Here is an 11,668-nt window from a genome sequence, read left to right as displayed (position 1 = left end):
CTGAATCTTGACTCATGCCAATTTCCAGTGCCAGGGATAGGTTGCATGTGGGATCTGGGGCAAAGCCCAGCGCTAGCCACACACTGATATCCCCCCTCCCACCTCCTGATGACACTGTCTCCGATACCCATTATTCAGGATAGGGCCTCTGGTGCAAATGGGCTGCTACTGACATTGCCTTTACAAAACAAGGAACATGTGTGCAGTTGGAAGCAATCATGTGCAGGGACCCAGTGTACTGACCGCGTTAAGGTTACCAATTCTACTGAGAAGTGCTCAAGAAAAACAAGAGGCTTTGAACTGGGGTTCACTATGCTAACACATTCAGGGAGCAATCCTGACCCTCAGATAGGCACAGAGGTGTTGCAAAAGTGCTGTAAAGCAGTTTTGCACCGCAATCCGAGGAGGGAGGCCAACATGAGGCCTAAAGTGCCAGCAGACTGGTAAGGTTGTACCAGCTGAGTCAGGCCAGCATGGGTGCTCGGGGAGGGCGGGAAGGAGGCATTATGGGGTGGGGAGATGGTGGGCGGTGGGAGGCCCTGTGGGCATGGGGCCAGGATCCAGAACTTGTGCCGGATCTTATCCCCATTCCCAGGTGGGCTGGAGCAGCTCCGGGCCGCTCGGCTCTGCACCACCTCCCGAGGTGGCGCAGATCCAAGTAGCCCCATTGGGGCTGCGGTTGCATTACCTGGGGTAAGGTAACTGAATTCCCCTTGCCCCAGGCTGAGCCTCAGGATGTGGGGCAGGCCAGCCAACCTCCCTTTTCCTATGTGGGTTTGGATTGGGCTGGCCCTTCTTAAACAATATGGGGAGGTGGGGAATTCTATTATTAACTTGTGCATACAATGGAACTATAAGGAAAGAAGACAGAAAGAGGAGGAAAAAGGAGAGAGAAAATCCTTAGAAGGAGAAGCATCCTTCTTCAGACTTATACTAAGAAAAGGTGACACATAGGTTGCATGGATTTTATGTTTTAAAAAGGTTTGTGGCATCCAATCTAAGATATAGCCATCTCAAGATCTCTAATGTCCTAGTAACACTCATGATTCTCAGTTTCTCAGTTTATGAACCAGTTTATGAACTTTTTTTGTTGAAAAGTCATAATCACCATCATCATCTGAGGACCCAAAGTGAGAAATGACATAATTGTATGCTATTGGTCTTGGTGACGTATTTTTTATTGAGATGGCAATGATGTTCAGTCCTGAATTTCCCTCCACTTTATGGTCAAAGAAAGCTGGTACAAGTCGGAGTGAACCAGTGAAGGTGGACTGGGCCAGAGCAGGGGGTTACAATTTGGTGGATGCGGCTGCCGTGAACTCAGCTTCCTTCCTGGTCCTGATCTTCCCCATCCCATTGTCTCTTGATTCTGCTGACCCCTGTCCTGTTTCACACCCTCAATGCCTCCCTCCTACTGCCTGCATCCACTTAATTGGCACCAAGGGGTGTTCCCTGACCACTTCTGCTTGCCATGAAAGTACATACCACTAGAAGACAGGGTCTGGCAGCACAACACCACATTAAAACTGGGCTTCCCAGGTGTGTAAATGTTCTCTATGAAACTGGTTCGGGTTAGTGTTCAGAAGTTGCATTTCACATGAAGCAAATCTTTATTTATTCAAAATACACAGTTGCCAATGACCTCATTTTCCAAAACAAGTACAATCTCCTAACTTCATCTTGATTCCTTGGCTGACATTCCAGAGTATCAAAAATAACTTCACTATGCTGGAGGTGGAGCAGCAAGTGCTGCAGTCATTCTGGGTTGTGCTGCACCTAGCTGAAGGTCATACTAATACCTCATTATTAGCTGGTTTCTGCTGTTCAACTCAGGTCTCAGGATAATGATGTAGCATTTGGGGAAAAAGATACAACTCAGTAAACCAGCACCAGAAGCCAAGATGGAGAAGATCTCCACAGCAACCATGGATTTCCCCTTGGTGCTCAGGTAAGATGGAACAAAAGACAACCAGACACTGCAAAAGAGCAACATGCTGAAAGTGATGAACTTGGCTTCATTGAAACTGTCTGGCAACTTCCTGGCCAGGAAAGCCACAGTGAAGCTGACAATAGCCAGAAAACCCAGGTAGCCCAGTACAGAATAAAACATGGTAGCTGAGCCTACACTGCACACCACTGTGATTTTTCCAATCAGTGAGTGCATGTCTAAATCTGGGAATGGTGGAGCAGTGCAGAGCCACAGAGCATAAATAACAACTTGAATCAAGGAACAACCAAGAAGAATAGAGTTGGCCAGTCCTTTCCCCACCCATTTCCTCATCCTGGATCCTGGCTTGGTGGCCAAGAAAGCCAGAACCACAGTGATGGTCTTGGCCAAGATGCAAGAAACGGCCACTGAGAAGGTAGTTCCAAAGATCATTTGCTGTAAACAGCATGTCACTGTCTGAGGCGGGCCAATGAACAGCAAAGAAGAGAGAAAGCAGAGAATTAAGAAGAAGAGCAGAGTGTAAGTGAGGTCCCGATTATTGGCTATGACGATGGGAGTATCCTTATTCTTGATGAATATCCCTAGCACCAAAACTGTGATCAGAGAAAAGGACAAAGCCAAAAATACTAATGTGATCCCCAGAGGTTCTGTGAAAGAGAGGTAGTTTATCTCCTTGGCAAGGCATGCATCTCTGTTCCAGTTTGGAAACTGATCCTCTGGACATTCGAAGCATCCATCCGCATCGGAAAAAGGAAAGAAGACTGTATGAATCTGTCAGTCACTTGCAGTGGGAAATCTCCATTAAATTACTCAATAAGTAGGTCACTTGTCAGAGGTTTTGTGACATATATTCTCCCCCAATTGTTCTAAATTGACTTAGGGCTCGATCACTTGTTGCTGGGCCAGCACAAAATCCTTACGCCAGTTCAGGAGTGTCACGAATGTGCCTTAAAGCATAGTTGTGCCTCTGGGAGAGTTGGCTGGCTTGCTGAGGCTACATCCGTGCACTGGCTTGCTGAGGTCACATCCAGCCTCCATGCCACTAAATGCAGGTTAGGTCAAATTGGTTGAGGCCGGCTGGTGCAGGGAGTTGGGGAGTTGGGGAGTCCAGAACAAGGGTGTTTTGCAGCAGAGAAGACAGGGTAGAGGGCAGCCCAGTGGGAGATCCAGGCCCAGGAGGGGGGTGAGACCGAACTGGATGACCTAGGTCGTATCCTAGCCCCCCTTCTGGCCAGCCTAGTGTTACACAATGATTACACAGGCCAACACACATTTTGCTTCCTTAAACTAGACGCGATAGGGCAAAACGGATGCCATTTTTGGAATCGGCACTCCAAATTCATATCAAACCACCATAAAGTTTGGGAACAACTTTTCTGACCCTCCATTTTGTAGGCTTGTGTTAACAGACCACAATACTGTACTTGAAGGAGCAAGTATTTGATTATAATGCAGTTCCTTGTATTTCTAAAAAAAGAAATAGGTTGATACAATCAATTCATGTTTGAAAAGCTTCATTGTGACATTGATCATTAGAATGAGAAAATATTTCAATAGCTGGGATGCAAATGAGAGTTACATGAGATCAGTTTCTAAAGTCAAAAGCTCTTTCGTTGCAATGATCAGTAAGTGTCAGAATACACAGATCAGTAAGTGTCATCCAGTTCGATGTGACCTCTTCAAGCCAGTGCACGGATGTAGCCTCAGCAAGCCAGCCAACTCTCCCAGAGGCACAACTATGCTTTAAGGCTAAGGATCCAGGATCTCTAAAGTTGAAAGTTTGCCCACCCCTGCACTAAACAGATGTAGGGCGCAATCCAAACCCACTTTCCAGCACTGACATAAGGGCAATGCAAGGGGAACAAACATTGCCTTACTTTGAGGAGGCCTCCGTGACTGCCTGCCAACTGCAGGATGCAGCACGTGCCCCACTGGCACAGCTATGCCAGTGCTGGAAAGTTGGTCAGGATTGCACCCGTAATGCTGTCAACGAATTATTGTTCCCAACAGCAATGCAGTAGCACACAGGTGATAGTGAACTCTTACTTCTGTTTGCTCAGTCTCGTACCAAGTTTTCTTCCACTGGTGTCCAAACCATCCCCATTCTATCATGCTGCATTTTTGTCAATCTTCTGGAAAACCAAAGAGACTACACTTGATAGGAAAAGGCTATTCTGTCCAATTTCACCGCAGAAAGCATTTTCATATCCCAAAGGTGTTGGAAAGGCAAAATTTGAATGGATTTTTCTTAGAAGGGATCCAAATGACATGAACTAATAAAAAAACAGTTCTACTAGTGTGGGGTAAAAGAGCAATAGAGCCTTATTCCATATAGGGTGCAATCCTAACCCCTTATGTTAGTGCTTTACAGCACTGACATAAGGACAATGCAGCTCTGAGGTAAGGGGAAAAAAAAACATTCCCTTACTTTGAGGAGGCCTCCGTGAGTGACGCCCAACTGCAGGATGCAGCACATGCCCCATTGGCACCGCTATGCCTGTGCTGGAAAACACATATAAGGGGTTAGGCTTGCGCCCATAGTTATGTATCCTAGAAGCTATGGATGGAACCCACCTGGTTGAAAGTCTTGGGCCACATAATAGCCTCCTGATTGATGCTGAACTCTTGGCCTGGCAAAGTCTGTGGATCCATCCTTCCTACTTTGACTTTTAGGAACGTTTGGTTGGGGAATGTAGCCCAGTTTATAATATCAAATCCAGCTGCTGATTCCCCATCCTCATCAAAAGACACCTTGTCCCCAGCACTATTGTTAAATGAGATGCTCCCCAGAAATTGATGAATCTAGGTTTAATAATGAAAGGTGGACTTTAAGTTGAGGTTGGGGCTTTGGTGAGGTGGTTGTCTTGCTTTGTTTAAATTTTGCTTCAAGGGACATTTGAAATCTTATGTTAAACAGGCTATTCATTGTCAATGAAAGACATGGAAGATCAGAGTCAGAAATATGTTGTGCACTGAATGGGGGAGGAATTGCAAACGGGATAGGGATGTACCAAAAACATGACCAATTTGGAGAATCATAAGAAACATAAGAACAGCCCCACTGGATCAGGCCAGAGGCCCATCTAGTCCAGCTTCCTGTATCTCACAGCGGCCCACCAGATGCCTCAGGGAGCACACAAGACAGCAAGAGACCTGCATCCTGGTGCCCTCCCTTGCATCTGGCATTCTGACATAGCCCATTTCTAAAATCAGGAGGTTGCACATACACATCATGGCTTGTAACCCGTAAGGTCTTTTCCCTCCAGAATCTTGTCCAATCCCCTTTTAAAGGCATCCAGGCCAGATGCCGTCACCACATCCTGTGGCAAGGAGTTCCACAGACCAACCACACGCTGAGTAAAGAAATATTTTCTTTTGTCCGTCCTAACCCTCCCAACACTCAATTTTAGTGCATGTCCCCTGGTTCTGGTGTTATGTGAGAGTGTAAGGCGTCAATGTATTTTTTCTAACATTGGTCTGAGTTTTGACCTGAATGAATATGGGTCCAATCCTATACAGCGTGCACCGGCTTACTACCAGCACACACTGTTGCAAAAATGCTCTAAGGTGTGTCAGTGGCCCTCACCACTGATCCAGCACCGGCACTAGCTCAGTTCCGGCCACCACTGGGCTATCACCAGTGGACCGCCACTGCTCCACCATTCTGATTTCATGCAGACTGCTGGTTGACAGAAAGGAAGGTGGGGGTGAGGGGGAGGTGGGGATGGCTGGGAAAAGGGTGGGGAGGAGGTTTGCTGGGGAAGTGAGCGGGGTGGGAGGAAGGAGCTTCACTTCACCGGTGTGATGGAGCTTCACTTCACTTCAATGGAGCTTCACTTCACTGGATCCTGAGCCTCTGTGTTGGACCACCTGCCCAACTCAGAGGTTCTTGATTCTACCCCTTGGGTTGCCGTAGAATTGAGTAGCCCCATTGTGGGGCTACTTGCCTTACCCAGGGAAAGGGAACAAAAGTCCCCTTCTCCTGAGGAGCCACCAGCACTGGCCAGGTTGCTCTCGGGATGCAGGGGCAGCCATTTTTGGCGCTGCAGCAGCCCCGTGTGCTGGGCAGCTCAGGATTGGGCTGTATGTCTTCTGCAAGGCATGTTCAATGGCTTGAACTGTATATACAGGGCAGGAGGTCTGGTCTGGGCAGGAGGTCTGGTCTAGAAGGTTGAGCCTCCATTTGCCTGAAGATAACATCCGAAGGTCACCAGTTTGAGGCCACCAGCACCGTGCGACCTTGAAGCAGCTGACAAGCTGAGCTGAGCTATTCCATCTGCTCTGAGCGTGGGAGGATGGAGGCCAGAGTGTGCGACCAGATCAAGAAAGAAACATCTGAATGCTGTGGTTTCTTGAAAGATAGAACCTTCTTTCAATTGTAAAAATCCCTACGGGGATTTAAATTGCCTGCCTAAGTAAACCGCCTTGAATAACGTCTGAGGAGAAATCTGAGGACCAAGAAAGGCGGTATAGAAAAATACCTGTATTTTATTATTATTATTATTATTATTATTATTATTATTATTATTATTATTATTATTATTATTAAGAATAATAATACGGGAGAAACGGGAGAAACACAGAATACAATTGTGGTAAAATAAATAAAATGTACCAGAGACATTGAAAGACTTGGAGACGGCAGTGCATTTTTTCCCAGCATTGGTTTGAGTTTGTGCCTTAGTGAGTATGCCTCCTGCAAGGCATGTGCAATAGCATGGACTGCATTGTAGATGCTGTAGCTCTGGCCAGTCATGCTCATCTCAAAAAGAGTCCCGGGGAGGCTCTCCAGCTTCTCTTGCCCAGTGCAAGTTTCACGGCTCTCCTTCTCATTAGAATAGGAAAATAAGCAATTGAATGCCTGTTGCCAGAAGAGCCTGAGAAAACCATCTTGTTTATGTGTTTTAGGATGTAGGATCTGAAGGAATTTTGGAAAACCGTGGACGTCACTGGAGTGAATGGCAAAAGACAAGGCTCCGTGGAAGATTTGTACATCAAAATCCCTCTGCATGATGTCAGTTGAGAAATCCCACTGAGCCGTCATAATCCACACTTTTCCAAGAGAAAAATTCATAATTCCTTCCAACATCATATAATAATATATCATCCATTTCAAACACTCTACAGTTTGCCGCTTTGCATTTACAATGTATACATTGACTTTGGAGTTGATAAGCAAAGTGATCTGGGCCACAAAGGGATTCATTACATCTATGGTCTCTATTGATTGGGTGTTTTCTATAAGTCCAGATAAGGCAGCTAATTTTTCACTCAAAGCTGTACAAATGCTATATTGGGAAAACAAGGACCTCATGTTCTGAACAAATGTTTCTCCATTATCATCATTGGATGCAATGATCCCAACCCAAGTCCATTCAAAATGCAGTAGGAGCTTCACAATTCCTTTGTACTGATGCGCTTCATTGGGGACCGTCCAATAGAAGGAAGGGAGCTGGCTTTTGACATTTGTCACTGGAGCTAATACACAATAGGCAATCTAAGCAAAAAGAAGGGGCTTTAATTGTAAATGGACTACCAATACAGAACCGTAACAAACTGCAAATGAATATATCTGCAGAAATGAAATTCAGTGGTCAATAATACAACACATTGTTCCTTAATATGTTTACTATAAAGCAGCAGTGGCCAAACTCATCACTGCTATGCAACAGAACTGTGGTCCCCGTTTGTACCGCATCTTTCTATTCCACCCCAGTGCCGCGTGTAATCCTGGTTGGTGGACAGGGACACTCTGGGCAGTCGTGTCTGCTGCCTGGCATCCCAGAAGTCCTTGTGACAGTATGCCCAGGCAGATACGACTGACCAGAGCGTCCCTGTCCCCCAAACAGAGAGCACTACATGCAGCACCTGGGTGGAATAGTAAGGTCTGCTCACCAAGCGAACGGATTCATCCGAACCCCAGATTCAGCCCCCAGGCTTGGGTTCAAGCAGCCCTGCTCTAAAGAAACGTGAGATAATTTAATGATGAATGAGCTTCGTATTTTCCTCATAGTCTTGAAAGATCATTGATTCTAATTGATGCTAATTTCATACTAAATATCATTCGTGGACAATTTATTTTGTAGTATTTCTGTATGTGTTTCATTTACAGGAAATCCCTGAGGTTGTGTTAAAGAGATATGGATGATCAATGATGGATTTAAGTTGTACACTTTACCTGTGGAATCTTGTGGATGCTTAAAATATTTGCCACTTGAAGAGAGGTGTCAGAGTCACATCCCCCAATGACAGCTATCAGATTCTTTTGCGTCTCACATTTGAAGTTGGGAATCAGTTTTTCCCAGCTGGACAGAAGCTTCAGGGTATTCGTAACAGTCATTATTGCACTTGAGTAACTGTCGTAAACTTGGAATCCCAGGCTGACATTGGGTAAGATCTTGGGATTCTCGTTGACCTCCTTCACAGCAAATAGAAATGACAGGACATGTTGGTAGCACTTTGGTGTTGCACTAAAAACACACACAATATGTAGAAGAGAGCTCATTAACTCTTCATGATGCAACAGATTGACTGCTTGCCATTTTGTACCATTTCATAGCTGTATATGCTACTAGTAGTACAAGCATTTCTAACTTTGAAGCACATGGATACACATGTTTTCTAGGCAGTTTTCATTCACAGACTTTTTCTCCTGAAAAATTAATGTCATGAGAAATGTATCATTGGGGTCTCCGACCAGTGTTTATAAATAAAATGCATTCATGCAATTCCCCTGTCATTGCAAATATCACATTGCCTGGCACTGGGTCAGGCTGCTGATCAATATAATTCAATATTGCCACTCCACCTCATCTTCCATGGTAGCCACCTGCTGGAGAAAAAGCTCAGGATCAGATACTCTGACTGTCAATGCTCAAAAAAGCACAGGAAAGTGTGCCAGGGGAGAATTGCAAAGGCAACACCTACAAGAGCCAAGAACCGACTGTCGCCTTTCACTAGTTAATAACAATAAAAAGGGAAATTATACATTACAATGGATCTTTGATTCAACAACAGAAATCAAGGGCATAGTTTGTGAAAGTACAGCAGTTCTCACACATTTAGCACAGGGACCCACTTTTTAGAATGAGAATTTGTCAGGGCCCACTGGAAGTGATGTCATGACCCAAAGTGACATCATCAAGCAGGAAAATTTTTCACAATCCTAGGCTGCAGTCCTACCCACACTTACCCAGGAGTAAGTCTCACTGACTGTCATTGTTAAAAGCATATACCTAGTAGCTTGTTAAAAGTACAGGTCTGTAACATTTCCCCAAATGCAGTCACATACCATGGCAACATCAAGTCTAATATATTACAAATAAAATATTGAAATGAATGGGGACCCAGCTGAAATTGGTTCGTGACCCACCTAGTGGGTCCCGATCTGCAGTTTGAGAAACACTGTATAGAAGAATGGGAGTGCCAAATGACTTAAAATAGAAAAATAGAGTGGTATTCTCATATAAATAGGAGAATATACTTCAGCTTGTGTGACTGAAAAAGAACTGCAAATGAAGCCTACTGAGGGCCCAATCCTATCCCAATTTCCAGCACTGATGCAGTTATGCCAAAGGGGCCTGCACTGCGTCCTGTGGGGAGGGGGCAACCACTGAGGCCTCCTCAAGATAAGGGCATATTTGTTCCCTTACCTTCAGGTTGCATTGCAGCTGCGTCAGCGCTGGAAAGTGGGATAGGATTGGGCCCTGAGAAACTGACACTGACTCCCCCTGACTGGACATGAGGGAGTTCTGATATTTAACTGGAGATACAGTGGGGAGATGAGGATGGAAGAGGAACAGAGGAAACCATTGGAATGACTTTGCATTGCGAATGAAGAGGAGGCAAACAGATGGAAATATGGAGAAATATTCCAAGCAGTTCATAGAAAAGGAAATATGTATACTTAGTTTATTTTCATTCATTGCTTGAACAAAGAATTCTGGTATAGAGTTTTTAATACATTTTCAAAACAAAGTTACATGCATCCTGTTCTCTGAACATGCCAGGGGAAAAATACTTACTTACAACAATTCGTCTATCATCTTTGTTCTGGGGTGTTCACTGAAGAATAATTCATCAATAATGTAGCCAAACTGAGTAGCAATGACTCCAATGATCGCATCCCCCCCTCTGAAAAGATCCGTGTGGGAACTGGAGAGGACTCGATGCAGTACAAATTGCAGTTTGTGCATTGAGGTGAGTTGGAGACAGATGCAGCCAAAGAGTGAGCTGAAACAAGAGGAATATCCCCGCCATTTTGGGGAAATTTAACACAGAACACTCAGTTCTTCCCTGTTAGGTGGATTCACACACACGTTTTAAAGGTCACCAAATTCCATTGATGCAGGCAAACAACTGAAGTGCTGGTTGATGACCATCTCAAATTCCAGACGTCAATGGCACAGGCATACATTATTACATTTTCAGAGTTGGTTGTTGGTTATGTCTGTGATTTTTGAAAACCCACAAGTGGCTTACTGAGATGGAGATGACTCAATATCCTTTGTGGTAATTACAGCTTTTGGTATAATCACTCCAGCGTATTGTGCAGGGCTGGATGATGTTTACAGCAAAGGAGGAGAAAACTATATGTGTTGGGTCTCACCATAACTTATGGCCAATCCTAGACCATGCAGCACTAACTTTGAAGTGTAAACTGTATGCTATGGAAATACCTTATCTTTCCATAGGCTGCCTGGTTCCCAAATGGGTCTCTTTGGACCTACACCAGCTTTTTAACTGGAGACTCCTAATGATGGTTCTGGGTTGGGAAAGAGGCATAGGTTTTTCAGCATGTGTGCCTACCATTGTGATCTATGCCTCTTCACTTCCGCGCACTCCCTGCCCTGATCTGCCCTGATGCTCTTGCCAACTTACTGGCCACAGTGCAGACTAGCCAAGAGGCCACTGTCATCTGTGACATCAAGTGTTCCGCTGGTCCACGTTGTTGCAAAAGTGCCGCAAAGCACTTTGTGACAGTGCAGAAGCCAAGCATGCCAGTGGGAAGCCTTCCTGATGGCACCAGTGGCCTCAGGGACACATGCAGAACCAATTAAGTCCAGTGCAAGGGAGGGGGAAGGGTAGGGGATTGTGGAAAGTAGGTTGAATGGGGCAGGGGAGGGCAGGCAGGGTGGATGAACTGGCCCCCAGGCAGTGAGCAGAATTGGTGGCGCCAAAGCATGTCATATCCTATCCCCATTCCTGATTTTGCTGGCACAGGTCCTTGTTGACTCAGGGTGCAAACCTAACCCTTTATGTCAGAGCTTTCTAGCACTGGCATAGCGGTGCCAATGGGACATGTGCTGCATCCTGCAGGTGGGTGTCACTCACAGGGGCCTCCTCAAAGTAAGGGAATGTTTGTTCACTTACCTCAGAGCTGCATTGCCCTTGTGTCAGTGCTGAAATGCACTGACATAAGGGTTAGGATTGCGCCCTCAATGAGGTTGCTGGGGCTTACCCAGCGGCAAGTGGACAAATCTCCCCTTGTCTTGAGGACCCCTCCAGTAGCCCAAATTCCCCCACAGGATGCAACTCTGTCAGGCCAGAGCCCAGCAAATCATGGTATTAATAAGCAAATGTTTTTATCACTGTAGATTTCATTGTCAAACATTCAAGAGCTCCTATAGGAGGGACTGCAGTTGCAGACTTTCAGTGCCCCCTGCCTATTCCCCTGCAAGCTCAGAAGGACATAACTTGCCTCAAAGTTTCTTTCATCTT

The 11,668-nt window shown here is 45.5% G+C and overlaps 1 protein-coding gene across 1 annotated transcript; it reads right to left on the bottom strand.

Annotated features, from left to right (window-relative positions):
* Window positions 1-1,792: 1,792 nt before the first annotated feature.
* Window positions 1,793-10,143, bottom strand: LOC136653284 (vomeronasal type-2 receptor 26-like). Its single transcript, XM_066630195.1, has 5 exons — window positions 9,977-10,143; window positions 8,127-8,418; window positions 6,564-7,445; window positions 3,373-3,415; window positions 1,793-2,541 (listed from the first exon to the last, which is right to left on the bottom strand). The coding sequence occupies exons 1-5, from the start codon at window positions 10,141-10,143 to the stop codon at window positions 1,793-1,795; spliced, it is 2,133 nt and encodes a 710-aa protein (XP_066486292.1).
* Window positions 10,144-11,668: the final 1,525 nt, after the last annotated feature.

The sequence above is a fragment of the Tiliqua scincoides genome, chromosome 5 (genome assembly GCF_035046505.1).
Source record: "Tiliqua scincoides isolate rTilSci1 chromosome 5, rTilSci1.hap2, whole genome shotgun sequence".
NCBI classification, from domain to species: Eukaryota; Metazoa; Chordata; class Lepidosauria; order Squamata; family Scincidae; genus Tiliqua; species Tiliqua scincoides.
This window is presented reverse-complemented; position numbering and strand designations above follow the sequence as displayed.